Raw genomic sequence first — 20,806 nt, forward strand, 5'->3', positions numbered from 1 at the left:
CTCGCAGGTAGGGAGATTCTCGGGTATTTGCACGGGTGTGCTCGCAGGTAGGGAGATTCTCCGGTATTTGCACGGGTGTGCTCGCAGGTAGGGAGATTCTCCTGTATTTGCACGGGTGTGCTCACAGGTAGGGAGATTCTCCTGTATTTGCACGGGTGGGCTCACAGGTAGGGAGATTCTCCGGTATTTGCACGAGTGTGCTCACAGGTAGGGAGATTCTCCGGTATTTGCATGGGTGTGCTCACAGGTAGGGAGATTCTAAGGTATTTGCACGGGTGTGCTCGCAGGTAGGGAGATTCTCGGGTATTTGCACGGGTGTGCTCACAGGTAGGGAGATTCTCGGGTATTTGCACGGGTGTGCTCACAGGTAGGGAGATTCTCCGGAATTTGTACGGGTGTGCTCACAGGTAGGGAGATTCTCGGGTATTTGCACGGGTGTGCTCGCAGGTAGGGAGATTCTCCGTTATTTGCACGGGTGTGCTCACAGGTAGGGAGATTCTCCGGTATTTGCACGGGTGTGCTCACAGGTAGGGAGATTCTCGGGTATTTGCACGGGTGTGCTCGCAGGTAGGGAGATTCTCCGTTATTTGCACGGGTGTGCTCACAGGTAGGGAGATTCTCCGGTATTTGCACGGGTGTGCTCACAGGTAGGGAGATTCTCCGGTATTTGCACGGGTGTGCTCACAGGTAGGGAGGTTATCCGGTATTTGCACGGGTGTGCTCACAGGTAGGGAGATTCTCCGGTATTTGCACGGGTGGGCTCACAGGGGATATTCTCCGTTATTTGCACGGGTGTGCTCACAGGTAGGGAGATTCTCCGGTATTTGCACGGGTGTGCTCGCAGGTAGGGAGATTCTCCGGTATTTGCACGGGTGGGCTCACAGGGGATATTCTCCGGTATTTGCACGGTGTGCTCGCAGGTAGGGAGATTCTCCGGTATTTGCACGGGTGTGCTCACAGGGCATGTTCTCCGTTATTTGCACGGGTGTGCTCACAGGTAGGGAGATTCTCCGTTATTTGCACGGGTGTGCTCGCAGGTAGGGAGATTCTCGGGTATTTGCACGGGTGTGCTCGCAGGTAGGGAGGTTATCCGGTATTTGCACGGGTGTGCTCACAGGTAGGGAGATTCTCCGGTATTTGCACGGGTGTGCTCGCAGGTAGGGAGATTCTCCGGTATTTGCACGGGTGTGCTCACAGGTAGGAGATTCTCCGGTATTTGCACGTGTGTGCTCACAGCTAGGGAGATTCTCCGGTATTTGCACGGGTGTGCTCGCAGGTAGGGATATTCTCCGGTATTTGCACGGGTGTGCTCACAGGTAGGGAGATTCTCGGGTATTTGCACGGGTGTGCTCACAGGTAGGGAGATTCTCCGGTATTTGCACGGGTGTGCTCGCAGGTAGGGAGATTCTCTGGTATTTGCACGGGTGTGCTCGCAGGTAGGGAGATTCTCCGTTATTTGCACGGGTGTGCTCACAGGTAGGGAGATTCTCCGGTATTTGCACGGGTGTGCTCACAGGTAGGGAGATTCTCGGGTATTTGCACGGGTGTGCTCACAGGTAGGGAGATTCTCGGGTATTTGCACGGGTGTGCTCACAGGTAGGGAGATTCTCGGGTATTTGCACAGGTGTGCTCGCAGGTAGGGAGATTCTCCGGTATTTGCACGGGTGTGCTCGCAGGTAGGGAGATTCTCTGGTATTTGCACGGGTGTGCTCGCAGGTAGGGAGATTCTCCGGTATTTGCACGGGTGTGCTCGCAGGTAGGAGATTCTCCGGTATTTGCACGGGTGTGCTCACAGGTAGGGAGGTTCTCCGGTATTTGCACGGATGTGCAAACAGGTAGGGAGATTCTCTGGTATTTGCACGGGTGCGCTCACAGGTAGGGAGATTCTCTGGGTTCCTGACCCGCATTGTGCGTTATTACAAAGTTATACCAGAACTACATGTAACAGGTATTCTCTCTAGCCTGACCCACCCAATGTCATATTGGCCCGTGTGGTCTAACGTGTCTGGTGGTGCACCTGTAAGCAACAGGACTCCTGAGTCTCCCGCATGATGCTATTCGGGGATTGTCATTCCAGACAGGCAGCTGAGGTAGTGTGTGCGAGTCCTACCTATATCATGTGCAGCGCCTCCACCTCATCAGGATCTATGCGTCCGCAGGGAGATTGTCCTGATGAGGAACTCCTTCTTGGTGGTGCCTTCCACTGGAGAGTAACTTCACACTCACACAGTGGGGGTATCTTTGAACAAGACATCTTTATTGTTGATGTATGGGCAAGCTGCCCTTCACAGCCAGCTGTCTCAGTCGCACATATTTCTTTGCTGTCCCTTTGCCAGGTACGCCCTCCCAATGGAGTGGGATCCCCTCTCCCCGTAGGGAGATCACCCCTGTGCCAGGTCCCTGGAAACAGTGTGGCTCTTATCAAGTTAGATGTAGAAATGGACCACTAGTTACTGCACTAGTGGATCCTTCATTCCCCACGCACTCCAACAACTCAGCAACCAACTAATTTTGGGCAGTGCTGTGCCTTATATACTTCAGGAGCTGTCACAGCTCTGATGTCACTAACTGTGGACTCACAGCATGTAGCCACTCCCACCCATACATAGGGCACCTCACCAGGGTATGAGGGCAAACCTCCATGATTACTGCTGGCATCCCTGTAACTTACCAGGTTTACTGCCAGCAGGGGAGACAACTGCAGACCATTTTACATGCATGGCTACAATCTCCCTCTGGTGAATCCCCACCGTCCCGGCTGGGATCTAAATTTGGTGTACCTTTTTCCAGGAAGCACTGTAAAATGGAACACATAATTAATCAAAACAACATTACTGTTTTCATAATTATTAACATGTAGCGCTCACTGACCAGCAGAGGGCGCTCAAGGTTATAAACAGACCTCACTATACTGTCTCCTAGACCGGTAGACCGGGACTGAGATCCTACCCTCTTGGGCCTACTTTCTAAGGTAACACTTACGACACTCAGGCCGTCACTAGACGCGGACACATACCGCGAATACCTCCCTCCCACCGAACCATCATCAGATGTACCACAGTACAAGTCCCCTTCAGTCCGTTCTTCGGAAGTGAGCCGGGAACCCCCTGACATCCCTAAGCTTGAAGTGGAACCAAAGGAAAATGTGGCTGGGGCTGGGGCTTTAACTAGGGCCTTGGGTCGGACTAGGGTCGGGGTTTGGGCATAGGGCCGGACAGTTGGTATCCACGGGGCTACGACCCACTCTTCACCGCTACCTTGTCCGGTACCACCGCAGGGGCTCTCCGCTTTTCTGGTCTCACTGCTCCGCAGCTTCCGCGTCGATCGCCCGCTCCGTTTCAACTTAGGCGATCGGCTGACACTGCTTGAACGAAGAGGCGCTGTCATCTCCCCATCAGTTCCGCTCTGCCCACCGGAAACGATGTCCTGACACGCACGTGTCTCGCCGCCATCTTGGGTTGGGTACTCAAGCGAGACCTCTTCCTCCACGACTACATCCGGCAACGCCTTTTTCCGCTGTTGCACCGCTTGGGCCTTGCACCGTCCCTCCTCCGCCATTGCCACCCTCGGAACCTGGTAATAGCAGGGACGTTGCTTACCGCTCCGTGGTGTCGGGGTGGATCTGCCGCCATCGGAACCGCTGGTCACCACGGCCGTGGGACTTCGCCTCTCGGGCTGCCGCTGCACGGGCGACATTTTGCTCCGCTCAATTCCGACACAGGTGCGTGGCACTGGTTTAACCATACTGCTACTGTAGCTCACGGGTGGTGGGGCCATCAATGCAATAGGTCTGGCTGTGTCCTCGTCCGAGGACTCCAACTTCGCATTAGGCCGAGGCATTCCACTCGGTGATCGACGGTGAGCCTCCTTCTTATCACCGCGTCGGTGGTCGGTTTTCTCGCCTTGCTCAGTTTTAATAGTCGTGCTTGATCCCCTTTCTCCGGGATCAGCAGACTCCCTCCAGAGCGCACCGGGGAGTTCCGCCGACAGCATGGCTATATCTCCCGTGGCCTCTACTGCCTGGACCGGCACGAATGTTGGCATTGGCCACAGGTACTGCAGGCCAAATTGTGCGCATTGCGCCGTAGAGCTCACAGCGCCGCCCGGTAATTGACACTGCAAGCACAGGCATGCCACTGTCTCTATACCCGCTACTCGTAGTATCAGGAAGCCTCCTGGAGCCGAGTAGGGATGGGTAGATATCGGTGACTCTTCTTCGGATTTGCAGGCCATAGTCACTAGAGGAGGCACTCTCACTAGTGATCTATTCAGCTTGCTGGCTCCTCGCAACAGAAGTGTCAGCTAACTCCATCCGCAGCCCGACAACCGGAAACCACTCCCCCTGGTGGAAATTGGAGGGAGGTTCCTCGATTTAGTCTCATGACCCAGCACAGTGGCTGAGCTAGTCATAGTCCATGTGGGCGCGGCTCCAGCTTTCGCACCATACTCCCCATCAGGGTGGAGTTTTCCCGTTGGCGCCACTCCTGGCCAATCTCTGCAAGTTGAGAATTTGCAATATTTTCTGCAACTGGCCCACACGGTCTCCCAGGGAAGCGGGAACCGCCATTTTGGTTAGCAATGTCACTCTTGTTATCGGATGAGGTAGCGTTTAACTGTTTGTACGTCGAATGACAAGCCAGTCCATTAGATTCCTCATATCTCACAATAATGTCCTCGTGACTCTCCTCAGGGTTACTACCCCAAGGTCCTAGACAGGACCAATACGGTGCAATCATAGCTTTCGCACCACTCCATAACAGGCTCACAAAAGCCTCTTCTGTAGCTTGTTCTTCCAGCAGGCTCACACAAGTCTCTTCTGTAGCTTGCTCTTCTCCCGCACACATTCCATGTGCGCTCTCTCCTTCGACCTCCGTCCGCCATTTTGGACCTTCCGCACCGCGCGGATCCTCCATTATTGCGGTCGCCATTCGGCCAATATATATTGGATTATTGTACATGGAGCTCCTCTCTGCGGGGCAGCTGCCACATCGATACAATAAAAATGTCTTGTGCACCACCTTGTGTACCTAATGTAGATCTGACTCGTGTTTGCACTACCTCAGGCTAGGCTCACTCTTTCAGTGTCTGCTGTATCTCCTTCCTCCCAGTCTGTGCTCCCTTCGGTAAGTGGTCTGGAATGTACTAGAGTACTCTGGCTCTTCCATGCAGTACTTGGGCGTCTATCTACTGTTGGCTAGCCTAGTGCAGACCCTCTTCAGGATTCCTGAACTACGTTACCAGTTTATCCCTTTAGGCGTCCTACCACTAGCACTACCTCAAGGTGACTAGGACAGCTATAGCCTGGCCCCAGCCCTACTAACCTCCTTGCAGAATCCCACGGCGTCCGTGCGACCCGCAGCTCCAGCAGCTCCCCTGACTACCCCTGGCTCCTTCCCACGCAGTACAAAGTGGCAGCAGACACTCTCCCTGTTTCCCAGTGTGCCTAGCAAAAGGCTATCCTGTTGACAGGTCTCTCAGCAGCGCCTCCAACTGTAACGGGTATTCCCTCTTGCCTGACCCACCCAATGTCATATTGGCCCGTGTGGTCTAACCAGCCCCATTACATGGTCGTGTCTGGTGGTGCACCTGTAAGCAACAGGACTCCTGAGTCTCCCGCATGATGGTATTCGGGGATTGTCATTCCAGACAGGCAGCTGAGGTAGTGTGTGCGAGTCCTACCTATATCACGTGCAGCGCCTCCACCTCATCAGGATCTATGCATCCACATGGAGATGGTCCTGATGAGGAACTCCTTCCTGGTGGTGCCTTCCACTGGAGAGTAACTTCACATTCACACAGTGGGGGTATCTTTGAACAGGGCATCTTTATTGTTGATGTATGGGAAAGCTGCCCTTCACAGCCAGCTGTCTCAGCCCCACATATTTCTTTGCTGTCCCTTTGCCAGGTATGCAGTCCCAATGGAGTGGGATCCCCTCTCCCCATAGGGAGATCACCCCTGTGCCAGGTCCCTGGACACAGTGTGGCTCTTATCAAGTTAAATGTAGAAATGGACCACTAGTTACTGCAGTAGTGGATCCTTCATTCCCCACGCACTCCAACAACTCAGCAACCAACTAATTTTGGGCAGTGCTGTGCCTTATATACTTCAGGAAACAGGCACATCTCTGATGTCACTAACTGTGGACTCAGAGCTTGTAGCCACTCCCACCCATACATAGGGCACCTCACCTGGGTGTGAGGGCAAACCTCCATGATTACTGCTGGCATCCCTGTAACTTACCAGGTTTACTGCCAGCAGGGGAGACAACTGCAGACCATTTTACATGCATGGCTACATACAGAAGAAAGAAGCGCTGTGTGCTGCACTCCCTTAACTAAATGAGTAATGAGTATACTGTTAAAGTTTACTTTTATTGAAGATATTGGATAAAATAAATTCCAAACTCCAAAATAGACAAAATATACTATATTAATAAACAAATGATCAAAAAAGGGTTAATAAAGTGGGATTAGACCCAGAAACGGTGAAGAGTGCTTATGTGGGTTCACCGGTACTAATAAGGATAGGTTAATAGCAACCCTTGAGTAGGGAAAATCTGTATATCTAGAACAAACAGAAAGGTCTAGCTGTGTGTAGCTTAAATAATTGTATAAACTGAGGGGTGACAATAATCCTATCTCAATTACTACAAAGTGATGATCTCCCCATCTATATATAATGTATATTCCATATTCCCGCAGACTGAAAATGGCCCCAGGAATCGCGATGCCGCTCCCTGTGTGTCTGATAGAGAACCGGGATGGACAGGAGCTAGTAATCAACCAGGAGGCGGCGCAGATCCTGTATGACATCACTCAGCCCGTGGTCGTCGTTGCGATCGCAGGAAAATATCGGACCGGAAAATCCTACCTGATGAACAAGCTGGCGGGACGCAAGAACGGTGAGAGACCCAATGAACCCCCTAGGAAATGAATATCTTTCTCAAGCCCACCCTTTAAATCCTTGTGGTTAGGAAAAGGTGGAGAGAGAGAGAGTTTCTCAGAATAACAGGTAATGTTGTGAGGTTGGAAGAGAACGCATAAAGACCCAGAATCTGAGAGCTCAATTATCTCAGGGCTAATAACGCCATGTTACCTAAATCAAACACAGACGTTATAAACACAAACGTGGAGGAGGAACCAAGAAACAGACTCAGAATAAGTCTACGCTACTATTCTCTAGGTGTTGCATGGTGTCACAGGAGACCAGGTCTTATAACACCATTTATATGTAAGGGATCGATCACAAGGTAAAACAAGGCAATGAAATAAAATGAGGTTTATTTGGATAAGACGTCGGAAACACACAGAAACACAAAATACAGAGAATACTCTAAAATACAGATACTCTATATACTCTAAATACTCTAAAATACTCTAAAATACAATAAAATACTCAAAATACAGAGAACACTTACTGGGGTCTGGGGTTAAAAACTAGGCTTTCCTAGTTGCAAACAGATATACACAGGCGGCACACTTTATTCGAGTACGGCTCATTCCGCAAGCCGGGATATGTCCCGGCTTGCGAGCCGCACTCCCTCGGCGTGATGCGCGGTCACGCGTCATCGGGTGCCTGTGCCGCCTGTACGCGTGCCCAGGGCTCCCCGAGGGAGCCCTGGTGTCGCGCGGATGTGAGGACGGCGGCGGGACGTTCCGGGGGACCCGGCGGACCCGGTGAGGAGAGGGGGAAGCCCCGATCGGCGGGCCTCTCCACCGAGGCTTCGGCACGCGCCCGGCACCCTCCGGCGCGCGCCAGGTTACTGCTGCGGCCGAGAACAGGCAAATGCTCGAATAAACTCGGCCGCAGCAGTAGAAAAACGAAATAGTTGTGCCAAACGTGTATAAGTGGATTTTAAACTTTAGTCCCACACAAAGTGTTAACCTGCTGCCAGAGTCTTTGTAGAGGTGATTCAAAAACCTCTATATGTAACAGTCTTAGAGAGCGGGGGGGATCCTCCGGCGCTTGTTTCCACTTGTGACTCCGGGTACATGTAATATAAATGGAAAAAGGGGAAGGGGGTGAGGGGACACAATCAGAGGTACCAGGAGTGTAGTAACAAGTATATGAATGTATATTTAACACACTTACATAGGGATATAAGATCTTCGGTAGTAGTAGGGAGGACTCTGGATATTACCTCAAAATATAGGAAAGAAAAGGGGACATAGTATAACACTGTTTAATAAACGAACAATATTAAAAGAGATTGGGAACTCACAAACGGCCAACAAATAATGGCATAGAGAAGAGATGTGTCCAGATACCACAGACCGGCTTTTCAAGTGTAGCCCCAAGGTAAATTTAAGCTTTCTGGCCCCTCTCCGCGAGTGCCGTGTGGTAGCGGGTGCCGCCGGAGGCTGCGACGGACCCGCCGGCACTTCGCGAGGGTGGGGGCCAGAGCAGGGAGCAGCTTGCGGTGTTCTGGTGCAGGACGGTTGCCGGGGACGCGATCGGGCCATCGCTAAGGCCGCGATCGCGTTGCCACCGGCTCGGCGGCTTGAGAAGAGGGCGCCGCCATTGCGCGTTAGCTTGCGCATGCGCAGTAGGCACAAAGTGCAGGGAAGGCCCCAGAGAGATCACGCGAGGGCAGGACAGGGAAGAGAGAGGTTGAGGCGGCCATTAGGGGTTCGCGCATGCGCAGGGCAAGTGCGCACGCGGCCCCAATGCTTTAGGCAGCCCCTGGGGACTACAACTCCCAGGAGGCTTAGGGAGACAGAGGTCAGGTGTTCTATTGCGGCCAATAGGGCTGGAGGAAGCTCAGCCCGGGAATATAGATACATTTCCCGGGCTTTGCATGAGTCAGTCAGGAAGAAGCCGAGGAAGGAGTAGGAAGGGTGTAGGGAGCGCGTGGCTCCTGCACCAGGTAAGGGTTCTCCTTAGGTCCCCAGGCAGGCCCCAATTCCCGGTAAGGGCAGGGGGTAACTGAAGAGGGACGGCCTTAGATAAGGAGGTGACCCTTAGGTGTGGAAGGTGCAGTTTGGAAGTGCCACAGCGGATAGGGCTGTGCGCACTGACAAATAGGCACAGCGTGCAAGCAGTGGATTTGCTGCGGGTTCCAGTCAGGTGGCTGTGTGTGTGCAGCTGTGTGTGTGTGTCGCTGCATGAGCTGGGCGCAGTGTGTGCAGCGTGTGTGAAGTCTGCAGGCTGACGGTGTGAGCGGTGTGTCAGCTGCAGGCGCTGTTAGTATCAGTAGAGTTACAGATAGGACTGGGTAGCTAGGGGAAGGGGGGCAGGTTATTGTTCCACCGGCCCTAGGAGTTTTCCCCAAGCCATCCCAGGTTGCGGTTCATCAGGGACAGGCCCTAGGTTAGGGTTACTGTCACTCTAGGAGTAGTTAGCGAAAGGAAGGGATATCGGCGGTTGCTGTTCCCATGCGGTTGGTGTTACCGAGAGACGGTTGAGTTCCCGTGGAGTGGTGGGACCCTCGTTGGGGTCCACGGCAGAAGTACCTGGAAAGGATCAGACGGACGTCTGACCCTTTGAGAAGTGTGTTGCGGTCCCGAGCATCGGAGTGCTCGGAAGGTACCTCTGAAGTATTATAAGTGCACCAACTGGGCCCTAGCTTAATTTAGTGACTGCGCAGTCATCCACGACCTTCCGTAGGAGTACGGGACATTGGGAGTGGGGAATCACAGGACACTGGGTGGGAACACCGGACATTGGGCTGAGGTGATGCGGATAGAGCATCAAGTTATGTTATGTTATGTGATGTGTGACATGTCGTGTTAGTAAAGTGTTAGTATTTTATATACGTGTGTTATTGTATTTCTTACCCAGGGCTATCTTTCATAACGGGGATCCTGGGTAAGTGGAGGCGCTGCACCAGGTAATGGTAAGGGTTTCCCCAGGCTCCCAGCTAGCGGAGGCTCAGATCTCCTGGAGCCACAGGTGTTATACAGTTACCAGTAGTCCCTTAGAGCAGGTGTGTTGCGGGGAAAGGGACCGGTTAGACCACGAGGGGCCAATGTGAGATTGGGTGGGTCGGCCGGTTCACAAAAAGGGCTACAAAAGTCTTTGATCGTCAGTCTGCAATCTTCCGCAGTTGGTTTGCTGTTGTTGCTGGAGGGTTGGTAAACGGCAGCAGTTGGTCTTCCGGTACTCGTGCACAGATCGGTTGACCTCGCGCTTTGCACTCTCCTGTAACCAAAACCAGGCTTAACCTTTATTTGTGAGCCAGGTTACCCCCACCGTCACACATGTTACTATATTTCTCTATGTTCTCTTTGGTCATGTGAGCTCACACCTCTCACGTGTGTGTGTTTGTGTGTGTGTGTGTTTGTGTTTGTATTCTCTATGCATGGTGCCTATTACTATTTCTTATCCATAGTAAATGACTTATTCTGATTCATTTTCTCGTTTGCTTATGTTTTAGGGTGGGCTCCTGTGACGGTAGTGAGGGTTTGGCCCGGGATTAACGGGGTTACCCCCCAAGAGCTCCCCTCCAACCTCGCCAGGGAGACAAGGGGTTAACTGGGCTGAGGCCCAGAAATGTGATTTAACCCTTGTTATAACATGAAAATGTATTTTCACCTGTTCCCCTGTTCCATTGTAATGTCTGATTAATCAGTGTCTGCATAACACACACTGGGACTTATGGGGTTAACTGTGTAAGCCTAGTGGGCTAATTAATGCATTATCTGTGTATTCCCTTTGCCTCATGGGCCTGCAACTGCCTGTGTCAGCGTGTAAGTGGATTGCCTTGTATGGGTGGCCTCTTATGAGAAATAGCTGCAGGGCAGGGATGTCTGGAGCATGAGGATAAAAAGGGGAGATACTTTAACCTGTCTTGCCTGCCAGCAAGGTATTCTTAGCTGGTGTCTTAGAGAAGAGAAGGTTTTAGAACCCCACATGATAGATGCAGATGGGGGACATATATTTTTGATATTTGTGCCTCACTGGGGCAATTTTACAATGCGCATCCCAAATGCTAATAACCTCTGTCTGCCTTTGTAATGCATGAGGAACCAAATGGTGCCTCATATGAGTCTATTCACGTTTGATATACACTTCCCGTGAGGAAGCTTGCATATCAACAGAGAGGTGTGACACCTAGTGATCAACAGGTAATTACCTAATTGTTTATACGAGGAGCTACAAGCCTACTTCAAAAGGTTTTATTGATGGGGCAAGGTGGAACCCCAAGCAGGATATCTGAATGGGTGACCTTCTTAAATATAAGAATACTATGAGATGTCCTTGGCTGAAAAGGATAAGAGTTACATATTTGTAATCGTGGGATTTAGCATATCTTTGGGAGTCTAAACACTGTATATGTACCTGCTGCTAAATGCCAGATATTAATATCTCTATTAATTTTCATATTACACTGTAATGTAGGGTCTCTCTGCGAGCGTCAGGTGTCAAGGATTGTATTAAAATATCTCACCTGACTGTGTGTATTACGGAACGGAAGTTATGCAATGATTTGCAGTAAATATGAAACTTTGGTTGAGTTCTGAGGAACCCTTGTTTTGATGAGCAGGAAAGGAGAATTTACAAGCCTGGTCATCAAAGACCAAATTGCTACTTGTTATGCTTGGCCTAGGGACCAAGGGAAGTGGATGTTTTTGTAAATGGAAGCCAAAAGAGCTTCAAAGACTTTTTGCTAGCCGTCACGTCGCCGTATCTGGGAAAGAGGGGGTTAAAATGATATATAAGTCAGAACCACCCTTTACCCATTGTTGTTCATTGTTCCTCATGAGAGAAAGTTGTTCATGTTGTTCATGCAAATGTTCTTCATGCAAATGTCTTCATGCATTTGTCCTGCATGTATTGCTGTGATGTCAACTGAAATATGGGAGAAGTGGCAGTCTGTATCCTGATGGCCTTCTGTCCTAATCTTTAAGTAAGTGTCTATATTTTGCCTGTTATTTGTACATATTTGCTGTGTTCACCTTTATCAAGGAATAAAATCACTTTATTATATCTTAAGTCTCGTCCCAGTTCAAACCCAGGTATATATATATTTATATATAGTTTTGGTGTAAATTACAACTTGTCACAAGCTACCGTGACAAGCTTGTAATTAACTGGTGGCAGCTGGCGGGACTGAACTGGACCTGGATTACAGTATTCTGCGGGGTACTGTGATCCAGTGGGAACTTGATGGTAATTGCAAGTTCCTGGGACTAAAGATATTGAACACACAGTGTACAACATATAACACAAGATATGGCACCTCCTCACTGTTCCCCTACTTGTGAGAAGCATTGCCTCCAGAACCAAAGTGCCGGCCATCCGTCTGACTGGAGCCGGGCACTGAGACCGGAGGAGTGCATCAAGTCGGCACGGGGACCAGCAGCCAGCAAGGCTGAGAGAGAGACAGCAATCGGTGAGCATGAAACCCGGCAGGCTGAGCAAAGATCCACATCTGCAGCTGCTGTAACCATCAGACATGTGGAGGGAGCGGGTGGTCTTGCACCAGGAGAGGTATTGGCCGTTGCGGCGGCCAGTCCATTTTACCCAGACTTGCTGGCCCTGATGTTTGCGCAGGGAGAGATGTCCCCGGCAGAGCGGCTCGAGCAGCTGAAGCTGGCAATGATCCGACCCGCTCATCCTCTCCCAGAGCCCGGCGCTCAAGCATCTCCGCTCTGGACTCCGTTGCCCCTTGCTGGGGTTAGTCCACCGGCGGCGGAGAAGCTCTGGAATGAGCCCGGCGCTCAGGCAACTCCGCTCTGGACTCCGTTGCCCCTTGCTGGGGTTAGTCCACCGGTGGCGGAGAAGCACCGGCAGTTGCTGCGGCACTGCCAACAAATGGGCCACAATAATGCCCAGTGCCCTGACCATGCGCGGTTAGGCGAAGAATCCCCTCAGGTCCAACGCTCACGAGCTGCGGAAAAGATGACCCAGTTAGCGGCATCCTCTGATGGCTCCCGCCCAGCCGGGGCGACAACCCTCCTTGGGACGTCTCCTGGAGAACCTGGACGGGCTGCATCAGCAACAGCGGCGGAGAGCAGCGGCCATCCACCTGATCCCGGCGGAGAACCGGCGGCGGCGGCAGAGAAGACGCCGCCACTCCGGCATCCTGCCGGCGGCAGTTTCATTTGGGGGAGGGACAGGGTTTGCGGGAGGGGGTTATTTTACCAAGTTTGCATGGAGCTGTGTTCCTCCACAAAGACCTGGGACCCTTGTCCTGCACCGTTTTACCTGTACCCAACCCGGGCGCTGTTGCGGCTGCGGCCCGGTGCTGCCCAGCCCAGATGAGGCCGACGGCGGCTGCTCCAGTCCCCCTGCAATTGGGACCAACGAAGGCGACGGTCTCTGCGGGGACAAGCAAGGTAAGCCAGACCAAGTCGCAGACTGACTCTGACTTATGTTTCCCTATGACTGTACCCTGTTGTTTCACTATAGGGGTGACCGGGTGGCGGCAGGAGATAGGGGTACCAGGGGAGGGGAAGGACGGGCAGCTTGTAAAGCAGCTAGACGTCCCCATTACCCTGGTGGAGCAGCAAGGGGACTCTCAGTTAAGAGCCCCACTGTTGCAGCCTTGCTATGGGCTGGAGGTGTCCGGGGTTGTGGCAAAGTTAGACCACCCCCAGATTACCTGCCAGCCAAGAGCTAAGGTGGGTGCATCTGCACCAGCAACCCTGAGCTCATCCCTGGTAATGGGGAGACAGTGTCAGGGAGATGGCCTCACTCAGGTGTCCCTAGGATCCAGGTTAGGATTAGCTAGGGAGAAGTGGAGTGAGGGGAGGCTGCAGGTAGGTAGCCAGCAGCAGATCTCAGGGGAGGGGAAGGAAGGGCAGCTTGTAGGGCCGCCAGGCTTCCCCATTACCTGGGCGGAGCAGCAAGGGGACTCTCAGTTAAGAGCCCCACTGTTGCAGCCTTGCTATGGGCTGGAGGTGTCCGGGGTTGTGGCAAAGTTAGACCACCCCCAGATTACCTGCCAGCCAAGATCTAAGGTGGGTGCATCTGCACCAGCAACCCTGAGCTCATCCCTGGTAATGGGGAGACAGTGTCAGGAAGATGGCCCCACTCAGGTGTCCCTAGGACCCAGGTTAGGGTTAGCTAGGGAGAAGCAGGCTGAGGGGAGGCTGCAGGTAGGTAGCCAGCAGCAGATCTCAGTGAGAGAAGAAGGGCTAGTGGTAGCCAGGGAGGGAAAGCATCAGGTCTTGCAGCTAGAGTTTCCTGTTACCCTGGCAGAGCCCCAGGGGGTTTCTCAGATCAGCAACCCCCTGTTGCAGCCTAGCTATGGGCTGGGGGTATCATGGGCAGTGGCCAGTTTTTGCCACCCCAGGGATACCTGCCAGCCAAGCGCTAAGGCGGTTGCATCTGGAGAGGTGCCCCTGAGCTCATCCCTGGTAAGGGGGAGACAAGGTCAGGGAGGTAGGTGCACTCAGGTAGTCCCAAGGTCGGGGTTAGGATTGCCCAGGGAGGAGAGGAGTGCAGGTGGGCTGCAGGGAGGTAAGCAGCAGGAGTCATCAGCAGGGGCTGAGGTGCTGGGCCTAGGGGTGGCTAGGCAGGGAGACCCTGGGAAGCAGGGAAAGATAGGAAGTCAGTGGGGTGTCAGGCAGCTGGCAGAAGCTAGGGACGGGCTAGGTAGGCAGAAAGTCCCTTGCTCTGACGGGCCAGCAGTGACCCCCCTGACAGATTCCCCAGGGTTCCCAAAGGAGGGGCTGTGGGTAGATAGGCAGCCAGGGAGGAGAGTCAGGAGTATAGCGGAGCAGCTACAGGTTGGCACTGAGCCAGGGCAGGTAGGGTCCCTACAGAATAGTGACATAACCTTTTCCCAGACTTGCTTGACAGGAAAGCGACGGTCTGTGCTGGATAGCTGGTCTCCTGTTGGTGCAGAAATATGCCAGTCTCTGGGCAATGTGCAGCATAGTCTGCACAGGAGCCCCTTTCACCCTGGACTTGGTTCCCAAGGCACTGGGTGGGGGGCAGAGGGAGGCAAAGGAGAATGCCCGGCTTTGCAGGATCTGGACTTTACAATCCACTGTGTACGGGTCATGCCGGAGGACAATTTTGCCAGGCCAATCCCTCAGGACGTATTGAGTGCGTCAAGAGCGCCAGTGGTATCCCAGGGCCAGGGGGAGGCCGCTGGGGTACCAGGGGCCCTTGAGCAGGGTGTGACGGTAGTGAGGGTTTGGCCCGGGATTAACGGGGTTACCCCCCAAGAGCCCCCCTCCAACCTCGCCAGGGAGACAAGGGGTTAACTGGGCTGAGGCCCAGAAATGGGATTTAACCCTTGTTATAACATGAAAATGTATTTTCCCCTGTTCCCCTGTTCCATTGTAATGTCTGGTTAATCAGTGTCTGCATAACACACACACTGGGACTTAAGGGGTTAACTGTGTAAGCCCAGTGGGCTAAATAATGCATTATCTGTGTATTCCCTTTGCCTCATGGGCCTGCAACTGCCTGTGTCAGCGTGTAAGTGGATTGCCTTGTATGGGTGGCCTCTTATGAGAAATAGCTGCAGGGCAGGGATGTCTGGAGCATGAGGATAAAAGGGGGAGATATTTTAACCTGTCTTGCCTGCCAGCAAGGTATTCTTAGCTGGTGTCTTAGAGAAGAGAAGGTTTTAGAACCCCACATGATAGATGCAGATGGGGGACATATATTTTTGATATTTGTGCCTCACTGGGGCAATTTTACAATGCGCATCCCAAATGCTAATAACCTCTGTCTGCCTTTGTAATGCATGAGGAACCAAATGGCGCCTCATATGAGTCTATTCACGTTTGATATACACTTCCCGTGAGGAAGCTTGCATATCAACAGAGAGGTGTGACACCTAGTGATCAACAGGTAATTACCTAATTGTTTATGCGAGGAGCTACAAGCCTACTTCAAAAGGTTTTATTGATGGGGCCAGGGTGGGACCCCAAGCAGGATATCTGAATGGGTGACCTTCTTAAATATAAGAATACTATGAGATGTCCTTGGCTGAAATGGATAAGAGTTACATATTTGTAATCGTGGGATTTAGCATATCTTTGGGAGTCTAAACACTGTATATGTACCTGCTGCTAAATGCCAGATATTAATATCTCTATTAATTTTCATATTACACTGTAATGTAGGGTCTCTCTGCGAGCGTCAGGTGTCAAGGATTGTATTAATATATCTCACCTGACTGTGTGTATTACGGAACGGAAGTTATGCAATGATTTGCAGTAAATATGAAACTTTGGTTGAGTTCTGAGGAACCCCTGTTGTGATGAGCAGGAAAGGACAATTTACAAGCCTGGTCATCAAAGACCAAATTGCTAATTTATGCTTGGCCTAGGGACCAAGGGAAGTGGATGTTTTTGTAAATGTGGTAATTCACACTTCAATGGAAGCCAAAAGAGCTTCAAAGACTTTTTGCTAGCCGTCACGGCGCCGTATCTGGGAAAGAGGGGGTTAAAATGATATATAAGTAAGAACCACCCTTTACCCATTGTTGTTCATTGTTCCTCATGCAAGAAACTTGTTCATGTTGTTCATGCAAATGTTCTTCATGCAAATGTCTTCATGCATGTGTCCTGCATGTATTGCTGTGATGTCAACTGAAATATGGGAGAAGTGGCAGTCTGTATCCTGATGGCCTTCTGTCCTAATCTTTAAGTAAGTGTCTATATTTTGCCTGTTATTTGTACATATTTGCTGTGTTCACCTTTATCAAGGAATAAAATCACTTTATTATATCTTAAGTCTCGTCCCAGTTCAAACCCAGGTATATATATATATTTATATATAGTTTTGGTGTAAATTACAACTTGTCACAAGCTACCGTGACAGCTCCTTCCTCCATTCTTGTGTTCATACGTATTGAGGGATTGGGGGGTTCCCTGTACCTTTATGTCTATACGTATTGAGGGATTCCTTTGTGTTCCTGGCTCCTTTGTTTCTATATGTATTGAGGGATTGAGGAATCACTTTAGGTTCCCTGCACCTTTGTGTATATACATATCGAGGGATTGAGGGGTCCATTTGTGTTCCCAGCTCCTTTGTGTCTATACGGATTAATGGATTGGGGGATGTGTTGAGCCATAGACGTAATGGTGGCAGAGTTCCTAAACGTAATGAGGGATGCGTTCTTGCACACTGAGACTCAGCGCCAGGAAGGGATGGAGGCTCTGAGAGCAGAACTGCAAGATGTACGCAAGGAGCAGAATTCTCTCACAAGTTTATTTACTAAAGTCTAATTGTGATGGTAGGGCGTAGCCGGCCTTCATTAATAAAGGTGGAGCCCAGCTGACTACCCCTGAAACCGTATGGCAAGGGCTGAGAGTGTCAGATCTTGGGTCTAATATTGTACCTTACTGTGTTGCCCTGTGATACTGTCCCCCTATTGTTATAGGCAAGGAACTGTGTGTGTGGGGGGTTAATGATGTAAATCCCAGTGGGCTAGATAATACATGCTGAAAATAACATGACCCTGTTTTTTCCTATTTCATGTTCCCTTCGCCCTAGAACTGTGACATTTCTTGTGTGTCTGTTTTAGGGGGGATATTTGGGTGGAAATACAATTATTTTGTTTGAAGGAGTTGGGGGGCCAAAGTTGTCAGTAGTCATTTAATTCGCCCTAGCGAGCAGGCATGATTTGCCGGTACGCAGGGTGAATTACACCGGGGGTTCCCTGTGTCCCCCAGACTCCTGGATTTCGAGCCCAAATATCCCCAAGTTATTTACCTTATAAGTATGAGGTGCCCCAAAGTATATTCTGTAATACAGTGTACTTTATATTGTGTTTTGTGTTTAATACAAGGCTCTATACAGACAGCCTGGGCATGTGTTTAAGATGCCAGCTCGTCTGCATAGCGTCCATAGCTCAAGAGGTAATTAGCATTTCAAAGCAAAAGGCTCTGGGTTCCCTTTGCAAAACTAGGTAGGTTGGTGCACATGGCCAAGGGGAGGGGATTACAGGAAATCTGCCTTTGTTTCCTCCAGACGTATGGAGCCTTGACAGCAGGGGGTCTGGGACTAGCTATAAACAGCCCTGTATGTCAAAACTCATAAGCATGTTTTCCATTGGCAAGTTTTTAATTTATCCCTCCTATCATTAAATACTTAATCTCAATCCCTGTTGTAATTGGCTATCAGACTCCTCAATGATTATAGATATGAATCAAGCCTATATAAGAGCGTGCAGTAAAGCAGCTCTCTCTCTCTCTTTTTCGCCTGCCTGTTTTCCTGATGTGAAGACACGCACACTGCTGCTGGGCCTCTCACCTGTGCTTCTGAGTGAAAGAGCCATTCACACAGAGAAGCATGGGGGAGGAAAGGCCTAGCCAGCAGGCTGGATTTCGGTCCAGGAGCCCAGAACCGGGGTCCGTTCAAGGTAAGCCTTTGCTGAAGCAGGCGCCTTGCAACTAGGAAAGGGCTAGATTTCATTCCCCCAGACCCCCGTAAGTGTGTATATTGTCTGTTTCTTGTATTTCTGTGTGTTTCCGAGGTCTTATCCGAATAAATCACAATTTATTTTACTGCCTGTTTTGCCTTGTGACTGATCCATTAAATGTAAAGGTGTATGTGGCCTGGTCGTCCGTGACACTAATTAACTCTAGAAGACTGTGTCGTGAAGAGCCCAGACAGGCGTCAGTGCTACAAAAGAGGGGCATTTGTCACAACGTATTGAGGGATTGAGGGGTTCCCTTTGGGCTCCCTGCTCCTTTGTGTCTATATGTATTGAGGGATTGAGGGGTTCCCTTTGGGCTCCCTGCTCCTTTGTGTCTATACGTGTTGAGGGATTGGGGGTTCCCTTTGGGCTCCCTGCTCCTTTGTGTCTATACGTATTGAGGGATTGGGGGTTCCCTTTGGGCTCCATGCTCCTTTGTGTCTATACGTATTGAGGGATTGGGGGTTCCCTTTGGGCTCCATGCTCCTTTGTGTCTATACGTATTGAGGGATTGAGGGGTTCCCTTTGGGCTCCATGCTCCTTTGTGTATATACGGATTGAGGAATTGGGGGTTCCCTTTGGGCTCCATGCTCCTTTGTGTATATACGGATTGGGGAATTGGGGGTTCCCTTTGGGCTCCATGCTCCTTTGTGTATATACGGATTGAGGAATTGGGGGTTGCCTGCTCCTCTGTGTATATATGGATTGGGGGATTGGGGGTTCCCTTTGGGCTCCATGCTCCTTTGTGTATATACGTATTGAGGGATTGGGGGTTGCCTGCTCCTCTGTGTATATATGGATTGGGGGATTGGGGGTTCCCTTTGGGCTCCATGCTCCTTCGTGTATATACAGATTGAGGAATTTGGGGTTCCCTTTGGGCTCCATGCTCCTTTGTGTACTGTATATACGGATTGGGGGATTGGGGATTCCCGTTGGGCTCCTGCTCCTTTGTGTATATACAGATTGAGGGATTGGGAAGTTCCTTTTGTGTTCCTGGCTCCTTTGTGTCTATAAGTATTGAGGGATTCGGGGGGGGGGGTTCCCTGCTCCTTTGTGTCTATGCGTATTAAGGGTTCCCTTTGGGTTCCCTGCACCTTGGTATCTATACTGTATGTATTGAGGGATTGGGGGGTTACCTTTGGGTTCCCTGCACCCTTGTGTCTATACGGATTGGGGGTTTGAGGGATCCCTCTGGATTCCCTGCACCTTTGTGTATATACGTATTGAGGGATCCCTTTGGCTTCCCTGCACCTTTGTGTATATACGTATTGAGGGATCCCTTTGGGTTCCCTGCACCTTTGTGTATATACGTATTGAGGGGTCCCTTTGGGTTCCCTGCACCTTTGTGTATATACGTATTGAGGGATCCCTTTGGGTTCCCTTCACCTTTGTGTATATACGTATTGAGGGATCCCTTTGGCTTCCCTGCACCTTTTGTGTATATACGTATTGAGGGATCCCTTTGGGTTCCCTGCACTTTTGTGTATATATGTATTGAGGGATCCCTTTAGCTTCCCTGCACCTTTGTGTATATAAATATTGAGGGATCCCTTTGGGTTCCCTGCACCTTTGTGTATATACGTGTTGAGGGATCCCTTTGGGTTCCCTGCACCTTTGTGTATATACGTATTGAGGGATCCCTTTGGCTTCCCTGCACCTTTGTGTATATATGTATTGAGGGATCCCTCTGGGTTCCCTGCACCTTTGTGTATATACGTATTGAGGGATCCCTTTGTGTTCCCTGCACCTTTGTGTATATACGTATTGAGGGATCCCTTTGGCTTCCCTGCACCTTTGTGTATATACGTATTGAGGGATCCCTTTGGGTTCCCTGTACCTTTGTGTATATACATATTGAGGGATCCCTCTGGATTCCCTGCACCTTTGTGTATATACGTATTGAGGGATCCCTCTGGGTTCCCTGCACCTTTGTGTATATACGTATTGAGGGATCCCTTTGGCTTCCCTGCACCTTTGTGTATGTACGTATTGAGGGATCCCTTTGGCTTCCCTGCACCTTTGTGTATATACGTGTTGAGGGATCCCTTTGGCTTCCCTGCACCTTTGTGTCTATAAGTATTGAGGGATCCCTTTGGCTTCCCTGCACCTTTGTGTATATACGTATTGAGGGATCCCTCTGGGTTCCCTGCACCTTTGTGTATATACGTATTAAGGGATCCCTTTGGCTTCCCTGCACCTTTGTGTATATACGTATTGAGGGATCCCTTTGGCTTCCCTGCACCTTTGTGTATATAAATATTGAGGGATCCCTCTGGGTTCCCTGCACTTTTGTGTATATACGTATTGAGGGATCCCTTTAGCTTCCCTGCACCTTTGTGTATATAAATATTGAGGGATCCCTTTGGGTTCCCTGCACCTTTGTGTATATACGTATTGAGGGATTCCTTTGGCTTCCCTGCACCTTTGTGTACAGTATATACGTATTGAGGGATCCCTTTGGCTTCCCTGCACCTTTG

The 20,806-nt window shown here is 50.7% G+C and overlaps 1 protein-coding gene across 2 annotated transcripts in view; it reads left to right on the top strand.

The window, feature by feature from the left end:
* The window catches only part of LOC142497990 (guanylate-binding protein 7-like), a 77,870-nt gene that overhangs the window by 11,525 nt on the left and 45,539 nt on the right, over window positions 1-20,806 (top strand). For both annotated transcript variants that reach the window (XM_075606495.1, XM_075606496.1), the window contains exon 2: window positions 6,703-6,902. In XM_075606495.1, the coding sequence (XP_075462610.1) occupies window positions 6,710-6,902 (193 nt within the window). In that variant the 5' untranslated portion in view covers window positions 6,703-6,709. The remainder of the gene's footprint in view (window positions 1-6,702; window positions 6,903-20,806) is intronic.

Source organism: Ascaphus truei, chromosome 6 (genome assembly GCF_040206685.1).
Source record: "Ascaphus truei isolate aAscTru1 chromosome 6, aAscTru1.hap1, whole genome shotgun sequence".
In the NCBI taxonomy this organism is placed as follows: Eukaryota; Metazoa; Chordata; class Amphibia; order Anura; family Ascaphidae; genus Ascaphus; species Ascaphus truei.